Here is a 23,546-nt window from a genome sequence, read left to right on the forward strand (position 1 = left end):
TTTTTGTATTTTTTCATAGAGACAGGGTTTCACCATGTTAGCCAGGATGGTCTCGATCTCCTGACCTCGTGATCCGCCCGTCTCGGCCTCCCAAAGTGCTGGGATTACAGGCTTGAGCCACCGCACCTGGCCCCCCCATAATTTTTAAATTCTTTTTTATTTTTTTTGGATACAGAGTTTCTCTCTTCTTGCCCAGGCTGGAGTACAGTGGCATGATCTTGGCTCCCTGCAACTTACGCCTCCCAGGTTCAAGTGATTCTCCTGCCTCAGCCTCCCAAGTAGCCAGGATTACAGGCGCCTGCCACCACGCCCACCTAATTTTTTTGCATTTTTAGTAGAGACGGGGTTTCGCCTGGTAGGGCAGGCTGGTCTTGAACTCCTGACCTCAGGTCATCTGCTCGCCTCTGCCTCCCAAAATGCTGAGATTACAGCCATGAGCCACTGCCCCCAGCCAGTTTTTGTATTTTTAGTGGAGATGGCATTTCACCATGTTGGCCAGGCTGGTCTTGAACTCTTGACCTCAAGTTATTCACCGGCCTCAGCCTCCCAAAGTGCTGGGATTACAGGCGTGAGCCACTGCGCCTGGCCCTGGCTCACCTTATGTGTACTCACAGTACTTTTGTAGAGATGAGGTTTCAGCATATGGCCCAGCGTGACCTCGAACTACTGAGTTCAAGTGATCTGTCCACTTTGTCCTCTTAAAGTGTTTGGATTACAGGCGTGAGCCACTGCATCGGACCTATTAAATTATTTTAAAGAGAACTATCATATTAATGATTTTTTCCTACCCTTCTATTTTGTACATTTAGCCGCATTTTAAAATCTTTAGGTTGGCCAGGAGTGGTGACTCAAACCTATATCCCAGCACTTTGGGAAGTCGAGGCAGGCGGTTCACTTGAGGTCAGGAGTTCGAGACCAGCTTGACCAATGTGATGAAACCCCATTGCTGCTAAAAATACAAAAAATTAGGCCGGGCGCGGTGGCTCACGCCTGTAATCCCAGCATTTTGGGAGGTCGCAGTGGGCAGATCATGAGGTCAAGAGTTCGAGACTATCCTGGCCAACATGGTGAAACCCCGTCTCTACTAAAATACAAAAATTAGCTGGGCGTGGTGGCATGTGCCTATATTCCTAGCTACTTGGGAGGCTGAGGCAGGAGAATTGCTTGAACCTGGGAGGCAGAGGTTGCAGTGAGCCGAGATTATACTGCTACACTCCAGCCTGGCTACAGAGTGAGACTCTGTCTCAAAAATAAATAAATAAATAAATAGCCGGGCATGGCGGTGTGCACCTGTAATTTCGTCTACTTGGGAGACTGATGCAGGAGAATTGCTTGAACTCAGCAGGCGGAGGTTGCAGTGAGCAGATATTGCTCCACTGCACTCCAGCCTGGGCTACAAAGTGAGACTCCATCTCAAAATAAAGAAATAAATAAAATCTGTAGACTACCTCTTAGGTTGGTTGTGTGTGTTTCCCACCATTAATAAGATCTGGTGTTTTCCCTTTTTTTTTAATGCACTTTGCCTTGATTGTAAGCTTTGAAGTTGTTTTGAAATTGTCATCTTTTCAGTCTTGAGTTTTTGTTCTTTTTTCAGAACCTGGGCTATACACATTTCTTTTTGCATACTTACTCTTAAAGGTGCCTCATCAGTTGCCACTTGAGCATATCTGATTCTTTTTTTTTTTTTTTTTAAGACGGAGTCTCGCTCTGTCGCCCAGGCTGGAGTGCAGTGGCCGGATCTCAGCTCACTGCAAGCTCCGCCTCCCGGGTTCACGCCATTCTCCTGCCTCAGCCTCCCGAGTAGCTGGGACTACAGGCGCCCGCCACCTCGCCCGGCTAGTTTTTTGTATTTTTTAGTAGAGACGGGGTTTCACCGTGTTAGCCAGGATGGTCTCGATCTCCTGACCTCGTGATCCACCCGTCTCGGCCTCCCAAAGTGCTGGGATTACAGGCTTGAGCCACCGCGCCCGGCCATATCTGATTCTTAAAAATCTGAATATTCAAGAACAAATTTTAAAAATATTCCTTGTATAATTTTTGGTTTTGTAGTAATTCATTTGTTTTCTTCACAGTACTTCTGCAGAGTGATCCATTTATGATTAATAGATACACATCATCCACCATTCACCTTTATCTTCTCATTACAAAGTGCTTCTAACCCCCTATATTTTGAGATCCTGGGTTTCAGAATATTAGACGATGTAGACACGAGTTTCTCAGCTTTACATATCATAGGATAAAATGTATATAACAAAAGTTGAATAGCTAACATTTAGCTATAGAAACCAAGTAGATTATCAGACTTGTCCTGTTTTGAGGTAATACTGCCCTTAAAATGAAGCCTTATACCTGCCGCTAGCAGATTCACATATATAAATTAGAGGCCCTAATCTTGGTCTCCTCTTGTTATAAAAACTAGTTCCTCTGTGGAATCTGGCTGTTCTTAAAATGGGAGGCTCTTCCTTGAATTAGATTTCAAAGTGTCAGTCTCTTACAAATTAGCTTAGCATCGTTTTCTGTAGACTGTATCAGGACTGTCAGATGTTTGTGCTTGGAATGCTGAAATTTGCATCTCAAAATTTCAAATTCTCTACCTGATTTCTTGTTATCATGTGTCTTCCTGAGAAGATAGAGGGAACACATCACATTGACGAACTAAGTTTCTTATATCTTATTCTGGTCATCTATACTAGATTTTTTGTGGCCTAAAACCAAATAATCCTGACCAATCTTACATGTTTCTTTTCCTCCCGTTCATCTGGTCCAGCCTAACCAATTAAGATGTGGACAAAGTAGCCACAAGAGAGGGGAGGCCGGGCGCGGTGGCTCAAGCCTGTAATCCCAGCACTTTGGGAGGCCGAGGCGGGTGGATCACGAGGTCAGGAGATCGAGACCATCCTGGCTAACATGGTGAAACCCTGTCTGTACTAAAAATACAAAAAAATAGCTGGGCGTGGTGGCGGGCGCCTGTAGTCCCAGCTACTTGGGAGGCTGAGGCAGGAGAATGGCGTGAACCCAGGAGACGGAGCTTGCAGTGAGCCGAGATCGCGCCACTGCACTCCAGCCTGGGCGACACAGCGAGACTCCGTCTCAAAAAAAAAAAAGAAGGGAGAGGGAAGGGAGAGAGAAAACTTTGCCCTTTTCCTTGAAAGAAACCACCTATGGAAGGAATCATTGGTACACTTTATTCTAGGTACATATCAGAGTGTTTAATTTTTTATTTGAGACAGAGTCTCATTCTGTTGCCCAAGCTGGCGTGCAGTGATGCAATCTCAGCTCACTGCAACCTCCGACTCCCGGGTTCAAGCGATTCTCCTGCCTCAACCTCCTGAGTAGCTGGGATTACAGGTGCCCGCCTCCATGCCCGGCTAATTTTTGTGTTTTTAGGAGAGACAGGGTTTCACCATGTTGGTCAGATGGGTCTCGAACTCCTGACCTCGTGATTTGCCTGCCTCAGCCTCCCCAAAGTGCTGGGATTACAGGCGTGAGCCACTGCGCCCAGCCAGAGTGTTTCCTTTTAGGTGGGGAAGGGGAAATCATGCATAGCAAGTCACATTCCCAATGTTATATTTATTTATTTATTTTTGAGACTTGCTCTTGTCACTCAGGCTAGAGTGCAGTGGCGTGATCTTGGCTCACTGCAGCCTCCACCTCCCAGGTTCAAGCTATTCTCCTGCCTCAGCCTCCTGAGTAACTGGGATTACACGTGGGTGTCACCATGCCCGGCTAATTTTTTGTATTTTTAGTAGAGACGAGGTTTCACCATGTTGGCCAGGCTGGTCTCCAACTCCTGACCTCAAGTGATCTCCCCACCTCCTTCCCAAACTGCTGGGATTACAAACCATGCCCGGCCCCAAAGCTGCCTTTTAAAATTGGTTAATTGAAATTTAGAATTATTTCTCAAAAGTCTGGACGTGGTGGCTCACGCCTGTAATCCTGGTACGTTGGGAAGCCAAGGCAGGCAGATTGCCGGAGCTCAGGAGGTTGAGACCAACCTGGGCAATACAATGAAACCTCTCCTCTGAAAAACACAAAAAATTAACTGGGCGTGGCAACGTATGCCTGAGTCCCAGCTATTCAGGAGGCTGAGACAGGAGAATGGCTTGAACCCCGGGAGGCAGAAGTTGCAGTAAGCCGAGATCACGCCATTGAACTCCAGCCTGGGTGATGGAACGAGACTTCGTCTCAAAAAAAAAAAAAAAAAATTTCTCACAAAGAAACACTAGTATAATAATGGCTGGTTGGCTGGGCACAGTACTAATACCTGTAATCCTAGCACTGGGACGCCGAGGCGGGTCAGTAGTTCCAGACCAGCCTGGCCGACATAGTGAAACCTCATCTCTACTCAAAATAGGAAAATTAACCCAGCATGGTGGCGGGCACCTGTAATCCCAGCTACTCAGAAACTGAGGAAGGAGAGTTGCTTGAACCTAGGTGGCGGAGGTTGCGGTGAGCTGAGATCACGCCATTGCACTCCAGTCTGTGCAACAGTGAGACTCCGTCTCAAACGAAAAACAAAACAAAAAAAGCTGGTTATACATGCTATCCTTTGTAAGGTATAATGTACCATTTAAAACTGTCTCAAATCATCTGTGGTGAAAGATCATTTTGTTTATTTGTTTTTAATTTTCAGTGTGTTTTTAGTATTATTCTCAATTTCTTGAGTTGTTGTAGAATGGTAACATTTTTCCTGGTGACCTCAGTTTGTAGACCACATTTTGAGTAACACTAATTTAAAATATACTCTGGGGTAAATAAATGTAAGATCTTTCTGGTATTTCATAGTTGGAGCTTACCCTCAGACTTCTCAGAAAAATAATGTAAATAATACTAATAGTACTGCAATGTAATGGGCCTTGATTCCAGACCTTTAAATATGTATTACTCTAGGACATTATCTTATGAAAAAAAAATTGTTGGGTGACTTTCTGTAAGACACTGCTAGATGCTAGGGACACTAATAAAAAGATGTGTATGGAAAAATAGTGACTAAAAAGTGGTAAATAGGAGTGCTTGTAAAGGGATAAAGTGGTCATTTAGCTCTTGATTGGTTGGGTTTAGGGTCTTTGTAGAAGAGGGAGAGAGTATTTTGCTGGTTACTTTATTACTTTGTGCAAGCCTGACTGGGCACAGTGGCTCATGCCTATAATCTCAGCACTTTGGGAGGCTGAGGTGGGATGATCACTTGTGCCCAGGAGTTCATTACCAGCCTGGGCAACATAGCGAGACTCTGTCTCTAAAAGAAAAAAAAATTAATTGAATTAAAACCTTAAAAACAAACAAACAAAAAAAAACCTTAGGCCAGGCGCGCAGTGACTCACACCTGTAATCTCAGCACTTTGGGAGGCTGAGGCAGGTGGATCTATTGATCTCAGGAGTTTGAGACCAGCCTGGGCAATATGCATAACCCTGACTCCACAAACATGCAAAAATTAGCCAGGCGTGATGATGCATGCCTGTAGTCCCAGCTACTCTTGGAGACTGAGGTGGGAGGATCGTTTGAGCCTGGAAGTTGGAGGTTGCAGTGAGCCTAGATTGTGCCACTGCACACCAGTCTGGGTGACACAGTGAGACCCTGTCTGAAAGCAAAAACAAAATCTGAAGCCTCACACTGTGAGAGAAAATATCCTCATTTTATAGATAACAGACCACAGCGAATAAGTGGCACCAGAATTCAAACTTGGATTTTCTGACTCTTATAAATTCTATTTTATCTTTATATGTAAGGCTTTCTTTTTTTTTTTTTTTTTTTTTTTTTTTTTTTTGAGACGGAGTCTCGCTCTGTCGCCCAGGCTGGAGTGCAGTGGCGCGATCTCGGCTCACTGCAAGCTCCGCCTCCCGGGTTCACGCCATTCTCCTGCCTCAGCCTCCCGAGTAGCTGGGACTACAGGCGCCCACAACCGCGCCCGGCTAATTTTTTTGTATTTTTAGTAGAGACGGGGTTTCACCGTGGTCTCGATCTCCTGACCTTGTGATCCGCCCGCCTCGGCCTCCCAAAGTGCTGGGATTACAGGCGTGAGCCACCGCGCCCGGCGTAAGGCTTTCATAGAACAAGAAATGGGAACCATTTCAGCAGTTAGACCAAAGATTTGGTATCTGGGGTCTCAGTAGATGTGCAAAAAGGAATGATAGATTTAAAAAAAAAAAAAGATAGATTCTTAAGAAAGTTAATCTGGTCTTAGTATGTAGGTTTAATTGACGCAATGAAGAGTAGGATAGATTTGTTGTGACTAATGGATTATCTTCTAATGTGAGAATTGTAGTTCCTCTTTGACTTATGTTTTGACTTTTAGCTAATTCTGCTATAGTAAGGTAGTATTTATGGAACTTTTTCTAGGATAATGCTGTCTTTTTAGTAAAATGGCATGTAGAAATTACCTGATTCATGTAAAAATGTTTATAATATATGAATTGTTTATACAGAATAGGTTTTTAAGACTCCCATTGTATACAATTTTTTTTTTTTTTTTGAGACAGAGTCTCGCTGTGTTGCCCAGGCTGGAGTGCAGTGGCGCAATGTCGGTTCACTGCAACCCTCACCTCCTGGGTTCAAGCGATTCTCCTGCCTCAGCCTCCCAAGTACCCGGGACTATACTAATTTTGTATTTTTAGTACAGGCGGGGTTTCACCGTGTTGGCCAGGATGGTCTTGATCTCCTGACCTCGTGATCCACCCGCCTCATCTCCCAAAGTACTAGGATTACAGGCATGAGTCACCATGCCTGGCTGATACTTAAGTTGTGGTGGTGGTTCTTAGGTTTTTTTTGTTTTTTTGTTTTTTTTTTGAGACGGAGTCTTGTTCTGTCGCCCAGGCTGGAGTGCGGTGGCGCGATCTGGGCTCACTGCTACCTCCACCCTCCAAGTTCAGTCGATTCTCCTGCCTCAGCCTCCTGAGTAGCTGGGATTACAGGCTCCTGCCACTGCGCCCGGCTAATTTTTTTTTGTATTTTTAGTAGAGACGGGGTTTCACCATCTTGGCCAAGCTGGTCTTGAACTCCTGATCTCATGATACACCCACCTCGGCCTCCCAAAGTGCTAGGATTATAGGCATGAGCCACCGCGCCCGGCTGTTCTAAAACTTCATATTTTTGCTTTCTCCCATCCAAGTACCAGCCAGGCCCAACCCTGCTTAGCTTCCGAGATTCAGCACGTTCAGGGTGGTATGGCCATAGGCACCAGCCCTGTGCTTTCTAACTCTGCTTGGACCCTTATAGTTCTACTCTTCCATAATAATTTTGTCCTCTACTGATAGCATACTTTTGTTTGTTTGTTTGTTTGTGTTTTTTGTTTTTGGTTTTTTTTTGAGATGGAGTCTTGCTCTGTTGCCCAGGCTGGAGTGCAGTGATGCAGTCTCGGCTCACTGCAACCTCTGCCTCCTGAGCTCAAGTGATTCTCCTGTCTCAGTCTCCCGAGTAGCTGGGATTACGGGCGCATGCCACCATGCCTGCTAATATTTGTATTTTTAGTAGAGATTGGGTTTCACCGTGTTAGCCAGGATGGTCTTGATCTTCTGACCTCGTGATCCTCTTGCCTTGGCCTCCCAAAATGCTGGGATTACAATTGTGAGCCACTGCACCAGGCCCTCAGCATACTTTCTGTACTACTGTTCTAGAAATGCCCTTTAAAACCCCAACTCTGTAGGGTTTTTTTGGGTTTTTTGTTTGTTTTGTTTTGTTTTGTTTTTGAGACGGAGTCTCCCCCTGTCGCCCAAGCTGGAGTGCAATGGCGCAGTCTCGGGTCACTGTAATCTCTGCCTCCCAGGTTCAAGCGATTCTCCTGCCTCAGCCTCCCGAGTAGTTGAGACTACAGCCACGTGCCACCACGCCCAGCTAATTTTTGTATTTTTAGTAGAGACGGGGTTTCACCATACTGGCCAGGCTGGCCTTGAACTCCTGAGCTGGTAATCCCCTGCCTCGACCTTCCAGAGTGCCGGGATTACAGACGTGAGCCACTGTGCCCAGCCCACCCTGTAGTTTTTTTAGCAGACCGTTTCATGGCCTATTTCACTAAGTAGATGGAGATAGCCCCCATCTTCCATGGAAATGTCTTACTTATTTGCCTCTTATTTCTCTATCTTAGAAAAAGGGGAGTCCAGCCGGGCTCAGTAGCTCACGCCTGTAATCCCAGCTACTTGGGAGGCTGAGGCAGGAGAATCGCTTGAACTCGGGAGGCGGAGGTTGCAGTGAGCTGAGATTGCGCCATTGCACTCCAACCTGAGCGAGAAGAGGGAAACTTCATCTCAAAAAAAAGAAAGAGAAGTCCTGGTCAAATTTACAAGGCTAACCTCTTCATAATATGTCCTTATTTCCAGTCATTACTTGCTCCTTAGTACTCTCTTGCTGCAGTGTCTTTCTGTAACTGTTCCCATGTGATTACAAAAATGCCTAGATTGTCACCGTCATTTAAAAAATACATATATATATATACACACATACGCTCTTTACTAGTCTTTAGTGCCCATTAGTAAATGCCTTAAATAAGGGATCAGTACTGCTTTCATTTCCCCACCATCTGTTCTGTATAGCCCTCCATAATCTGGTGTCTATACAAGTCACACTATGGAAACTATGCTCAGGAAACTTATGAATGTCTCCTGATCAACAACTGTATTCTGTTTTGCAGTTTAAAGGTACTTTAAAAGCTTATTGATGCTTTTGTTTATTTTATCCCATCCTTATAATTTTTTCTGTTGTTAATATTTGTGAAAATAGAAGGAGCACTAGTTCTAGTTCATGCTTTCTTTTACTTTTCCATAGCTTCTAAAACTAACAGTGAAAATGATATATTGAAACAGTAAATTATACATCTTTATCAGATTTGTAATTGTGTATTTCATTGCTATTTGAAGTGTAAAGTAATGGTTCTATATCATTTTTATTGGGAAGGTTGAATTTCCATAGCTTCAGAATATTCAAATTTTTTTGCGTGGATTTAGCTACCCTTTTCAGAATTTCCTTTTGATGAAGTCATTGATTAAAACAAAACAAAAAGAATTCCAAAAACCTTCCAAAATTCCTTTTTTAAAGGTGGGAAGGCATACCTCCTGTCGTTTTATAGGTAGAACACTAAAACACAGTAAATTACCTGGCCTCTAACTTGGTGGTCTGATTTTTTCTGCCTTGCTCTGGTGTTTTTGTGGTTTTATTTTTTGTGAGTTGTGAGCGGTTTTTTGATGCTTATGTTTTGTTAGGTGTATAGACACGCTTTTGGATGTCATATTTCAGGGAAAGCAGAGAGTCATGGGCCTGAATAACAATTGAGTACAAATATTTATAAATGAGCTGAAGTAACTTTGATTTCAATGTTATATTTTAAAGTCTAGGTTATTTTACTACAGAGCATTAAAATGATAAAATATTTTCCTTTTTTTTTTTTTTTTTTTTTTTTAGCTTGTCAGCTCATTTGCAGCTTACATTTACTGGTTTCTTCCACAAAAATGGTATGTACTTAAAAGTAAATAAGTGGCATTTTAATAGCAAGATACCTTTGTGAATGTAAAAAAAAGTGGGGCTTCTGAGTGTAAATTTATAAAATTATGTTTAATGGAAAAAAAATGTTGATTCTGATGTTTTTGAGCTTTAAGTTATAAAGGCTAATGATGAAATTTTTTTTTTTCGGGAGGGACAGAGTCTTACTCTGTTGCCCAGGCTGGAGTGCAATGGTGTGATCTCGGCTCACTGCAGCCTCCGCCTCCTGGGTTCAAGTGATTCTCCTGCGTCAGCCTCCCGAGTAGCTGGGATTACAGGCACACGCCCCATGCCCGGCTAATTTTTTGTATTTTTAGTAGAGACAGGGTCTCACCGTGCTGGCCAGGCTGGTCTTGAACTCCTGACCTCGTGATCCACCTGCCTTGGCCTCCCAAGGGGGTGCGAGCCACCACGCCTGGCTAATGATGATTTTAACAAATTTTCTTAGAACTTCAATAGGTAAAGAATCTCCTCAATAGAACCTTTTATGCATATTTTGAATTAATGATATTGCGTCATGTTTTAAAAAGACAGTAAAACAACTGAAATCACCTCTATTACCAATGGCATATATTAATATTTTAGATATTATGCAAAGGAAATTACATAGTATATTACTCCAGTAAAAGCTCAAAGCATGCTGGAAAGAATTAGAGTTGTTTTTTTTGTTTTGTTTTGTTTGTGTTTTTGAGACAGAGTCTTGCTCTGTCGCCCAGACTGGAGTGCAGTGGCACCGTCTCGACTCACTGCAAGCTCCACCTCCCGGGTTCACACCATTCTCCTGCCTCAGCCTCTCGAGTAGCTGGGACTACAGGCACCCACCACCACTCCCGGCTAATTTTTTGTATTTTTAGTAGAGATGGGGTTTCACCGTGTTAGTCAGGATGGTCTCGATTTCCTGACCTCGTGATCTGCCTGCCTTGGCCTCCCAAAGTGCTGGGATTACAGGCGTGAGCCACCGCGCCCGGCCTAGAGTTGTTTTAAAAATGGAAATATACGGCCAGGTGCGGTGGCTCACGCCTGTAATCCCAGCATTTTGGGAGGCTGAGGTGGGTGTATCATGAGGTCAGGAGTTCAAGAACAGCCTGGCCAATATGGTGAAGCCCCATCTCTACTAAAAATACAAAAATTAGCTGGGTGTGGTGGTGAGCGCCTGTAGTCCCAGCTACTTGGGAGACTTAGGCAGAAGAATCGCTTGAACTCGGGAGTCGGAGGTTGCAGTGAGCCGAGATTGTGTCACTGTACTCCAGCCGGGGTGACAGAGCCAGACTGTATCCCCAGAAAAAAAAGAGAAAAAAAGGGAAAAATACTTATCAGCTTGTCCATCATAAGTCTGTGTATACTATATATCTTTTTTTTATTATGCAGTGGAATAAAGCCATTATTAGAAACATGCCAGTTTGGTTATCTTGGTATTGTTTAGTAAGAAACAAAGATTGAAAATGAGGCCTGACATGGTGACTCATGTCTGTAATCTCAGCATTTTGGGAGGCTGAGGCGGGAAGATGACTTGAGGCCAGGAGTTCAAGACCAGCCTGGGCAACACAGACCCCATCTTGTACAAAAATTAGCCAGGTATAGTGGTATGTTCTGTAGTTCTAGGTACTTGGAAGTCCAAGGTGGCAGGGTTGTGTAAGCTCAGGAATTCAAGGTTACAGTGAGCTATGATTGCACAACTCTGCTCCAGGCTGGGCAACAGAGTGAGACCCTGTCTCCAAAAAGTCCCAAATATTAGGCTGGGCATGGTGGCTCACAGCTATAATGTCAACACCTTGGGAGGCTGAGATCGAAGAATTGCTTGAGGCTTGCCTGGGCAACACAGGGAGAACCTATCTATAAGAAGTAGAAAAAAGATTAACTGGGCACAGTGGCACATGCCTATAGTCCTAGCTGTTCTGTAGTCTCAGCTACTCAGGGGGCTGAGGTGGGAGGATTGTTTGAATCTTGGAGGTTGAGGCTGCAGTGAGCCAAGATCACACCACTGTACTCCAGTCTGACTGACAGAGCGAGACCCTATCTGAAAAAGACAAAAGACAACCTTGCCAATTGTCAGACTGCTCTTTTTTTTTTTTTTTTTTTTTTTTTTTGAGACGGAGTCTCGCTCTGTCACCCAGGCTGGAGTGCAGTGGCGCGATCTCGGCTCACTGCAAGCTCCGCCTCCCGGGTTCACACCATTCTCCTGCCTCAGCCTCCCGAGTAGCTGGGACTACAGGCGCCCGCCACCTCGCCCGGCTAATTTTTTTGTATTTTTTTTTAGTAGAGACGGGGTTTCACCGTGTTCGCCAGGATGGTCTCGATCTCCTGACCTCGTGATCCACCCGTCTCGGCCTCCCAAAGTGCTGGGATTACAGGCTTGAGCCACCGCGCCCAGCCGTCAGACTGCTCTTATATAACCATTTTTAAATGACACTCTGGGTTTTGTGGTTTTTTTTTTTGAAACAGGGTTTTGCTCATGTCGCCCAGGCTGGAGTGCAGTGGTGTGATCAACTCCTGGGCTCAAGTGATCCTCCTGCCTCAGCCTCCTGAGCAGCTAGAACTACAAGCGTCCCCACCATGCCTGGCTAATTAAAAAAATTTTTTTGTTAAGATGGAATCTCACTACATTTCTCAGGCTGGTCTCAAACTCCTGGGCTCAAGTGATTCTCTCACCTCAGTCTCCCAAAGTGCTGGGATTATGGGTGTGAGCCACTGAGACTGGCCTTAGGGTTTTTGTGTAAGAAATTTGAAATCTCATATTTGTATTAGCAGCTAATGTAATTTCTAGTTTTTACCTTAGAACTGGTCTATTTTTTATATAGAAGTAACCTGGGTAGCATTACTGTTTTTGATTTCCTTCAATTATTTGTAATGGTGTGCTTGTAGTCCTTATTTCTAGTCATCGTATTTTGTTTTCTGTGGTGCTTCTGACATGTCTAGACTTTAATTCTTCAGAAGCTTATAATTTTAATTTAATTTTATACATTCATTAGCCCTTTGTTCTCAGGGACCTGTGTAGAACACATAGTTTACCCATCACTGAAATTTTTGGAAAGTAGTCAGATTAAGCTTTTTTCCTATCTACATGACAAAATATATAAAGTTCAAAGATTGCTCAGTTTTACTTTGTTTTTATTTTTCTTGATATTGATGTAAATAAGATAGTGAACTGTGTCAATATCTCTGTTTCCAGAAAATAATTCCTCTGTCACTCAGGCTGGAGTGCAGTGGTTTGATCTCAGATCACTGCAGCCTCTGCCTCCAGGTTCAAGTGATTCTCATGCCTCAGCCTCCCAAGTATCTGGGATTATAGGCGGGTGCCACCACACTAGCTAATTTTTTTTTTTTTTTTCTGAGACAAAGTTTCGCTTTTGTTGCCCAGGCTGGAGTGCAGTGGCACGATCTTAGCTCACCACAACCTCCACCTCCCAGTTCAAGCAATTCTCTTGCCTCGGCCAGGCACGGTGGCTCACGCCTGTAATCCCAACACTTTGGGAGGCCGAGACGGGCGGATCACGAGGTCAGGAGATCTAGACCATCCTGGCTAACACGGTGAAACTCCGTCTCTACTAAAAATACAAAAAAAAAATCAGCCAGGTGCGGTGGCGGACGCCTGTGGTCCCAGCTACTTGAGAGGCTGAGGCAGGAGAATGGTGTGAACCCGGGAGGCAGAGCTTGCAGTGAGCCCAGATTGCGCCACTGCACTCCAGCCTGGGCAACAGAGCGAGACTCCATCTCAAAAAAAAAAAAAAAAAAAATTCTCTTGCCTCAGTCTCCAGAGTAGCTGGTGTTACAGGCATGCACCACCATGCCTGGCTAATTTTTTGTATTTTTAGTAGAGATGGGGTTTCTCCATGTTGGTCAGGCTGATCTCGAACTCCCAACCTCAGGTGATTTGCACGCCTCGGCCTCCCAAAGTGCTGGGATTACAATAGGCATGAGCCACCGAACCCGGCCCCTAATTTTTATATGTTTAATAGAGACAGGATTTCATTTCAACATGTTGGCCAGTCTCGTCTCAAACTCCTGGCCTTAAGTGATTGGCCCACCTCAGCCACCTGGGATTACAGGTGTGAGCCACCACACCCGGCCCTCCTGCAACTAGTTTCATTTATGCTTTCTGCCAAGAAGCTTTAACTGTATTTGTCAAAATTACATTTGACTAGCAGTGTATTATCATAAATGTTCAATCTTCAAGCCGGCCCAGTTCCATGTGCCTGTAGTCTCAGCTACTTAGGAGGCTAAAATGGGAGGATCACTTGAGCCCAGAAGTTTGAGACCATACTGGGCAACATAACCAGACCCTTGTCTGAAAAACAAACAAAGATATTAAATCTTCAAATGAGAAATATTCAGTAAATATGGCCAGATGTGGTGGCTCACACCTGTTAATCCCAGCACTTTGGGAGGCCAAGGCGGGTGGATCACTTGAGGTCAGGAGTTCAAGACCAGCCTAGCCAACATGGTGAAACCCCATCTGTACTAAAAATTTAAAAAATCAGCTGGATGTGGTGGTGCGCACCTGTAGTCCCAGCTGCTCAGGAGACTGAGGTGGGAGGATCACTTTAACCTGGGAGACAGAGGTTTCAGTGAGCCAAGATCGCCCTACTGCACTCCAGCCTGGGTGACAGCGAGTCTGTCTCAAAAAGAAAAAAGGAATTAGGAAATACATGTGTATGTGTGTGTGTATGTGTGTATATATACACACACACACACATATATATATAAACATAGAAATGTATAGATGTTTTTTTAGAGACAGGATCTCACTGTTTCACCCAGACTAGAGGGGAGTGACAGGGTCATAGCTCACTGTAGCCTCGAACTCCTTGGCTCAAGAGATCCTTCCACCTAGCCTCTGAAGTAGCTAGGACTACAGGCACATGCCACCCATCATCACACCCAGCTAATTTTTTGACATTTTGTAGAGACGAGGTCTCTGTATTGCTCAGGCCAGTCTTGAACTCTTGGCCTCAAGTGATATTCTTGCCTTGGCCTCCCAAAGTGTTGGGATTACAGGCATGAGCCATTATGCCTGACCAGTGAATATTTTTTATACTTACAGCCTGGGCATGGTGGCTCACGCCTGTAATCCCAGGTACTCAGGAGGCTAACGTGCTGATGTGTGAGGATCACTTGATCCCAGGAGCTTGTGATTGCAGTGAGCTGTGATTGTGCCACTGCACTGTACCTTGGGTAACAGAGCAAAACCTATATCTAATGGAAAAAAAATTACAGCATATAGGACAATAACTATATTTGTCTTGTGAACGGTTTATTTAGACTATATATAAAGGCTTTTAAAGAGTTCGCTGTAAGTTTAGAAGTGATTTGAGGAAAAAAGAATGAGTGAACTTTTGAGAAGTATTATGGGAAATCTGTTTTAAATTCCCTGACTTACTAACAAAATGAGTACTGTGTTTATATATTTTTAAAATATATTTTAAAATGCTGATTTTCTATTTAGATAAGCCATCACAAAACTCAGAAAATGAACAAAATTCTGTTACCCTAGAAGTCCTGCTTGTGAAAGTTTGCCACAAAAAAAGAAAGGTAATGTCAATGTCAGTAAAATGATATTGGTAGATTAAATGGAATAATTTGCTTAATTGGACATCTTTATGCATATATATTGTATTTTAAAGCTGAGTTTTAAATTTTGAAAGCTTAAGAAATATGTTGATGGCCTAATTATAAAACTGATAACCTCTTTTGCCAACTCGCATATCTGTGTAGTTTTTCTAGTCTTTTAGTAAATGTCTGTACAACACTTTCTCTTTTTTTTTTTTTTTTTTTTGAGACGGAGTCTCGCCCTGTCGCCCAGGCTGGAGTGCAGTGGCCAGATCTCAGCTCACTGCAAGCTCTGCCTCCCGGGTTTATGCCATTCTCCCGCCTCAGCCTCCCGAGTAACTGGGACTACAGGCGCCCGCCACCACGCCTGGCTATTTTTTTTTTTTTTTAGTAGAGACGGGGTTTCACCGTGTTAGCCAGGATGGTCTCGATCTCCTGACCTCGTGATCCGCCCGTCTCGGCCTCCCAAAGTGCTGGGATTACAGGCTTGAGCCACTGCGCCCGGCCAACACTATAGGAGTCTGGAAATGGAGAAACTGTTTTAGCATTTGGCATAAATTTAGTTGCCTTTCTACCATTTCAGTCTCAGCGTATTTCTTAGCTATTTGTACCCATTGATATTTTAGATAAGGGCTAAGAGAGAGTTTTTTCCCACAAGATTATCCTTTTTAACACTGCTCTCAGGCAAAGAAATTTTGTTGTCAGTGTTATTAGCCATTCGCTTATTAATACATTGCTTCAAATTTTTATAAGGTGAAGTTATTTCACCATAGAAACAAGTGTTATGATGTTTCCTGGTCAATGGATCAAAGCCAACAGATCTACCTTTAGTTGCCTCAAGTCCCTGAGTGTTTCAAGAGGAGTGGGAACTGGTCTGGGTCCAGGGTCCCAGTACTGATATTCTTCCAAGACCATAGGCCATAAGGGCCTCAAACATTGGGAGGGAGTAGACTAAGGCGCCTCGGAGGCAGCAGTGGAACTTTATTTTTAAAAGTTTATGTAAAGGCCGGTTGCGGTAGCTCATACCTATAATCCCAGCACTTTGGGAGGTAGAAGTGGGCAGATTGCTTGAACCCAGGAGTTCAAGCATCCTGGGCAACATGGCAAAACCTTGTTTCTACCAAAAATACAAAAATGAGCTAGGCATGATGGCATGTGCCTGTAGTCCCAGCTACTCGGGAGGATTGCTTGAGCCCAGCAAGTCGAGGCTACAGTGAGCCATGATTGCACCACTGAGCTCCAGCCTGCGTGACAGAGTGAAACTGTCTCAAGAAAAAAAATATATATGTAAAGTTAGGAACTGTCACTCCTTGCCAGGTGTGGTGGCTCACACCTGTAATCCCAGCATCCAGGAGGCCAAGGCGGGCGAATCACGAGGTCAGGAGATCGAGTGGCTAACACGGTGAAACCCAGTCTCTACTAAAAATACAAAAAATTAGCTGGGTTTGGTGATGGGCACCTGTAGTCCCAGCTACTTGGGAGGCTGAGGCAGGAGAATGGGGTGAACCCTGGAGGCGGAGCTTGCAGTGAGCCGAGTTCGCACCACTGCACTCCAGCGTTTGTTTGTTTTTTGAGACTCTGTCTCAAAAAAAAAAAGGGAAATATCACTCCTTACTCCTACCTAACCTCCATACACATTACAACAAGTGATGATATGAAAATCCAAGATACATTACTTAGAATAAGATACGAATATAAATACAGTCATTCTTATGTTCAAAAAAAGTATCGGGGTAAACATTTTCCTGGAAGAATGTACACAGCCAACTGCTAGTATTAGTTATCTCCGGAGTGTAAGACCTGGGGGTGGGTGAGATTTCAAAGTTTTCACTTTATAGTCTTATAAAATAGAAAATTTTTTAGACTGTATGTAGTCTGTTTTAAAAGAAGTAGCTGCTGTAAGATACTGTCATAAAGGTTTTCTGATCCTTCCAGTTTTTCTAGTATGCATTTTCAGTGTAACTAATCATACAATAACAGGATATTACTCAGAATATGATCATTGGTAAATAAAACCAGTTTTGTTTTTCTTTCTTTAAGGATGATGATCCTTTCTGTTAAACAACATATTTTAACTATATGGATTTACTGTTTAATAATGTAGCTGTTGACCATGGGATTATTAGTCATTTTTTTATTTCTAATGGTCCTATTAGTCATTGTCATGTTAAAATAGAATATTTAAGAGATTTGATAAACGTACATGAGTTTAACATTTTGACATGGTTTTTTTGTTGTTGTTAAAAAGCCTTACCAGAGATATGTAGCATGCTTTTAATTCTATATTTCTATTTTTTTTTTTTTTTTTTTTTTGAGACGGAGTCTCGCTCTGTCGCCCAGGCTAGAGTGCAGTGGCACAATCTCGGCTCACTGCAAGCTCCGACTCCCGGGTTCACGCCATTCTCCGGCCTCAGCCTCCCGATTAGCTGGGACTACAGGCGCCCGCCACTGTGCCCGGCTAATTTTTTCTATTTTTAGTAGAGACGGGGTTTCATCATGGTCTCGATCTCCTGACCTTGTGATCTGCCCGCCTCGGCCTCCCAAAGTGCTGGGATTACAGGCGTGAGCCACCGCGCCCGGCCCAATTCTATATTTCTAATATACAACTGTTTAAGATCACTGTTAGCTAAATATTAAATATACTGTGTCATTATAATTTTATTATGTTGGAGAAAACGTCAATTGCTTTAATATTTTGGAATATAAGTATTTCAAATTTTTATTTTTGCTTCACAATTTTCAGAACTATGGTTAGAATTTTAACATTCCATTTGGTGATCATGGTCTATCTCCCATTGTTTCCTATAGCTATGATTAGAAGTTTTATTATAAATCTTACTGCTTATATACAAATAAATATAATTTAATAATCTTTACCTTTGCAGGATGTAAGTTGTCCAATAAGGCAAGTTCCCACAGGTAAAAAGCAGGTGCCTTTGAATCCTGACCTCAATCAAACAAAACCTGGAAATTTCCCGTCCCTTGCAGTTTCCAGTAATGAATTTGAACCTAGTAACAGCCATATGGTGAAGTCTTACTCGTTGCTATTTAGAGTGACTCGTCCAGGAAGAAGAGAGTTTAATGGAATGATTAATGGAGAAACCAATGAAAATATTGGTAATTTTTTTTACTAGATTTTATCACTGGAGGTTAAGATGGTCACCGAAAATGATTGTACCAGTGTTTCTTCATGATAGTCATGGTGCTGAGTCTTAAAGCAAGCAGTGAATTCACTTCCACCTCAATATTTTGTTGTGCAAATTTTCAAACATAAAGGACAATGAGAAGTGTTTTATAGTGAACACCTATCTACTTACCTCTTAGATTTAACAATGAACTTTTTTTTATACTTGTTGCATATTTATCCCCCTACCCATCACTCTATTCTTCCAACAATTGTGAATTCATCTTTGAGGTATTCATTCAACAAACACATAGGTGCTGGGGATGATCTAATTTAATTGAAGATGATTAAAACATTCAATCCTATCCTCCAGAGTCTCACAACCTAGTGTAGGGAAATAGACATGAAATAAATCATTGTAGCAAAATGGTAGTGGCATAATACAGGTATATGTGAAGTTCAGCAGAGAACCACCTTGGAAAAAATAGTCTTTGACTCTTGAAGTATTGTTTGAAGTTTTTGGAGAGTTACCATGAGTGAGAAGGAATTTGCCTAGCAAAGATAATTCTCAATAGAAACATTAGCATTTGCAAAGATGTGAGGTTAATGTTGTGTTAAAAAGAACGTATAGTAAAAATGCAAAATTGGAAAACATATAGTCTGTGTATTATTGCAACTTTAGTGTAATTTGTACCTCATTTGGGATAAATGTAGCATGTTTTATTTAAGGCACCATATCTCATAAATAACACATTTTTGTTCTAATATTTGATTTATGAGAAATGTTTGTTAAATTTAGATGTCAATGAAGAGCTTCCAGCCAGAAGAAAACGAAATCGTGAGGATGGAGAAAAGACATTTGTTGCACAAATGACAGTATTTGATAAAAACAGGTAATGTTGATGAACAAGTGAGGCTCCCACAATGTTCTGGAAATATTTTCATTCTGACGCAGAATATAATTATTTATAGTGATTATTTCATTGCTTTCATTTCTTTTTATTCTTATGGATGAAAAAACAAATTTGCAAACACTGAATTTTTGTCTATTTCATAGAAAACAATAAACACCGTTAAGGAACTATTTGGATAGGTAGCTCAGTTAAGCTTACTTATTTGGCAAATATTTTCTGAGTGTCTGCTCTTTGCCAGACACTGTTCCAGATGTTGAGAAGGCAACAAAATCCCTGTCTTCATTATGGAGCTTAACTTTTAGTTGAGGAAACAGACCACCACCCAAAAAATCAACTAATGTCACTTAGTGATGAATGTTGTGAAGAAAAATAGAGAATAAATGGTTACTATTTATAGAGATATCCTCTGGGAGGAGGTAGTATTTGAGAAGAGTCTTAAATGGACTGGGCCCTGCATAAATCTTGGGGTTATGTGTTTATTAAAAATTAAGGAAGAGGAGCTGGTCATGGTGGTATGCACCTGTAGGTCCAGCTACATAGGAGACTAAGATGGGAGGATTGTTTGAGCCCAGGAGTTGAAGGCAGCAATGAGCTATGATCATGCCACTGTACTCCAGCCTGAGTGACAAAGTGAGATCCCATCTTTTTTTTTCTTGCCCATTGCAACCCCTCTGCCCCCTGGGTTTAGGCAATTCTCCTGCCTCAGCCTCCCAAGTAGCTGGGACTACAGGTCCGTGCCACCACACCCAGATGATTTTTTGTATTTTCAGTAGAGACGGGGTTTCACCGTGTTAGAATGGTGTCAGTCTCCTGACATCGTGATCCGTCTACCTTGGCCTCCCAAAGTGCTGGGATTACAGGCGTGAGCCACCACGCCTAGGCGAGACCCCATTTTTTTTTAAAAAAAGAAAGAAGGCCAGGTGCGGTGGCTCACGCCTGATATCCCAGCACTTTGGGAGGCCGAGGTGGGTGGGTCACACAGTCAGGAGTTCGAGACCAGCCTGGCCAAGATGGTGAAACCCTGTCTCTACTAAAAATAAAAAATTAGCCGGGCACAGTGGTGTGTGTCTGTAATCCCAGCTACTCCAGAGGCTGAAGCAGGAGAATCGCTTGAACCCACAAGGCAGAGATTACAGTGAGCCAAGATCGATCGCACCACTGCACTCCAGCCTGGGTGACACAGCAAGACTGTCTCAAGAAAAAAGAAAGAAAGAAAATCATGTATAATCATTGTGTACCTCTGTGCATTTGGTACAGGATGGCAAGAAACAGGCTTATAATAATTTATGCAGTTTCTGTTTGGAAACAAAATATTTTAGTGAAAATATCACCAGTGAAAGAATGTCTAGGAAGCAAATCCAGCATTTGTTTTTCAGGATTGGAGGAAAAAACCTATGCCATCATTTCTTGTACCAGGCTGCTTGCTGGTAGTTAACAGTTTATTGTCAGGTATAGGACAAAGAACCAGGAAAAGTAACTAGGCCATTCCTCCTGTTGTTTATTATTTATTTATTTTGAGACGGACGCTTGCTCTGTCACCCAGGCTGGAGTTCAGTGGTGTGATCTTGGCTCACTGCAACCTCTGTCTCCTCGGTTCAAGTGATTCACCTGCCTCAGCCTCCCGAATAGCTGGGATTACAGGCACCCGCCACCACACCTGGCTAATTTTTGTATTTTCAGTAGAGATGGGGTTTCACCATGTTGGCCAGGCTGGTCTCAAGCTCCTGACCTCAGATCATCCACCTGCCTCAGCATCTCAAAGTGCTGGGATTACAGGCGTGAGCCACCGTGCCCGGCCAGTGTCTTTTTTTTTTTTTTTTTTTGAGACGGAGTCTCGCTCTGTCGCCCAGGCTGGAGTGCAGTGGCCGGATCTCAGCTCACTGCAAGCTCCGCCTCCCGGGTTCATGCCATTCTCCCGCCTCAGCCTCCCAAGTAGCTGGGACTACAGGCACCCACCACCACGCCCGGCTAATTTTTTCATATTTTTAGTAGAGATGGGGCTTCACTGTGTGTTAGCCAGGATGGTCTCGATCTCCTGACTTCGTGATCCACCCGTCTTAGCCTCCCAAAGTGCTGGGATTATAAGCGTGAGCCTCCGCGCCCAGCCCAGTATCTTTTTAATGTCAGAAATTTTATTGTGGATCGAAGATTTGAATGGAAAACAATAAAACCATAAATGTACTAGAAAATAGGGGTCATGTCTATGGGGGGAAACAGAATGAGGCACATTGGACTTCATTAGTGCTGTTAATTGTTCTATTTTAGGCACCATGGGGTATGTTCTGTTTTCTTTTTTATTCACTGTATCTGACACATACATTAACACATTTCTTGTAAGAAAAAGATAATGCTTTTATTTTAAAGTGCCAAGAAGAAACTGGGAGAATTTCCACCCAGCAGCTTATTTTGAAAATATTTACCCGGACGTGGTGGCTCACGCCTGTAATCCCAGCACTTTGGGAGCTGAGGCGGGCGGATCACGAGGTCAAAAGTTCGAGACCATCCTGGCCAACATGGTGAAGCCCCATCTCTACTAAAAATACAAAGATTAGCTAGGCGTGGTGGTGCGCTCCTGTAGTCCCACCTACTCAGGAGGCTGAGGCAGGAGAATCGCTTGAATCCAGGAGGTGGAGGTTGCAGTGAGTTGAGATCACGCCACTGCACTCCAGCCTGGCGACAGCGAGACTCCATCTCAAAAAAAAAAAAAAAAAAAAATTCAAACCTATATGAAAGTTGAAAAAATACTACAGTCATTTAATATCCACCTACGCTTCATCTAGATTGTTAACATTTTACCACATTTGATTTATTTGAAAGTATATATTTTGTTTTTGTGCTGAACAGTTTGCAGGTTTTGCTTTATTTCTTATTTATAAACTCTGTTGCATGTATCTCCTAAGAACAAAGACATTTTCTGGTATAACCACCATATACTTATGAGGAAAATTAAAATACAAATACAATACTATCTCCCCAGTTGACCTCAATAAAGTCCTTTATAATTTGTCCTGTCCCCACCCCGATTCTATAGCTAGTTGTCATAGTTCTTCAGTCTCCTTCAATTTGGAATAGTCCCCTACACTTTCCCACTACCTTTTGTGACATTTTTCCCCCAGTATAGGGCTGTAGTTTTGCAGAATGTATCTCAATTTGAACTTCTGTGATGATTTCCTCATGATTAGCCTCAGGTTAAACATTTTTGGCAGGGATTCTAATGAGTGATGTGTTCTTTATGTACTACGTCACAGACCAAAGGTAATATTAGGTTTGATCACTCAGTTAAGATGCTGTTCACAGTATTGCTCCATTGTAACAGTACTTTTTTCCCCTTTTATATAAATTAACATATCATTCTTACACTAATACATGAAGCTGAGTAAATATCCATTTTCTTCCCATAGCCTTTCACCCAGTAGTTTTAGCATCGATTATTTTTGCTTGAATAAATTGTTCCTTTGGCAGTTGGGAGATGGCAATTTTCTAACATTTCTTCCACATTTATTAGTTTGCATTTTTATATAAAGAAGAGCGTTCCTTCTCTGCTCCCACTGCTTCACTTGACCAACCCTAAAATATATATATATATAAAAACAGGCGAGCATAGTGGCTGACGCCTGTAACCCTAACACTTTATAAGTCCAACACGGGAAGATTATTTGAGCCCAGGAGTTTGAGACCAGCTTGGGCTGAACATAGCAAGACCCTGTCCCTAAAAAGAAAAAAAAAAAAGTTATATATAAATTTTTAAAAAAGAGCATTCCTTTTCCCAGCTTTGATATTTTAAAATCACTATGGAGTAACAAATTCTATTTTTATTCAACTAGTTTTAATTTGTTAACTGTTACTTTAATGCTCAAATTTTCTCATATTTGGTTAGGAGGAACCCTTCTAAGTAGGCTTCTGTGTCCTGTTTTGTTGCTGCTAGTTTTTCCTGATTTTCTAGAATAGTAAGATATACCAGAATTCCTTCTCCTTTTTTTTTTTTTTGAGACAGAGTTTCGCTCTTGTTGCCCAGGCTGGAGTACAAAGGCACGATCTCAGCTCACCACTACCTCTGCCTCCCAGGTTTAAGCGATTCTCCGGCCTCAGCCTCCTGAGTAGCTGGAATTACAGGCATGCACCACCATGCCTGGCTAATTTTGTATTTCTAGTAGAGACGAGGTTTCTCCATGTTGGTCAGGCTGGTCTGGAACTCCTTACCTCAGGTGATCCCCCCACCTCAGCCTCCCAAACTGTCGGGATTACGGGCATGAGCCACCGTACCCGGCCTACCTTCTCCTTTTCTTACCTCTGCTCTGAAATTGTGATTTCTTCAAGGAGTCATGCATGATTCTTTATAGAAGAATAGTGTTTTTAAGCCAAAATCTGCGTGTTAGATATGTAAAAATTGTTTTTAAAATCTCACAGAGGGCTGAGTACGGTGGCTCACACTTGTAATCTTAGTACTTTGGAAGACCAAGGTGGGAGAATCGCTTGAGCCCAGGAGTCTGAGGCT

At 42.8% G+C, this 23,546-nt stretch overlaps 1 protein-coding gene across 3 annotated transcripts in view; it reads left to right on the plus strand.

Moving 5' to 3' along the window:
- The window catches only part of LOC105485200 (SUZ12 polycomb repressive complex 2 subunit), a 66,126-nt gene that overhangs the window by 21,565 nt on the left and 21,015 nt on the right, over window positions 1–23,546 (plus strand). For all 3 annotated transcript variants that reach the window (XM_011747420.3, XM_011747421.3, XM_071082667.1), the window contains 4 exons: window positions 9,389–9,438; window positions 14,910–14,995; window positions 17,899–18,130; window positions 18,937–19,030. In XM_011747420.3, the coding sequence (XP_011745722.1) occupies window positions 9,389–9,438; window positions 14,910–14,995; window positions 17,899–18,130; window positions 18,937–19,030 (462 nt within the window). The remainder of the gene's footprint in view (window positions 1–9,388; window positions 9,439–14,909; window positions 14,996–17,898; window positions 18,131–18,936; window positions 19,031–23,546) is intronic.

The sequence above is a fragment of the Macaca nemestrina genome, chromosome 17 (genome assembly GCF_043159975.1).
Source record: "Macaca nemestrina isolate mMacNem1 chromosome 17, mMacNem.hap1, whole genome shotgun sequence".
Taxonomy (NCBI): Eukaryota; Metazoa; Chordata; class Mammalia; order Primates; family Cercopithecidae; genus Macaca; species Macaca nemestrina.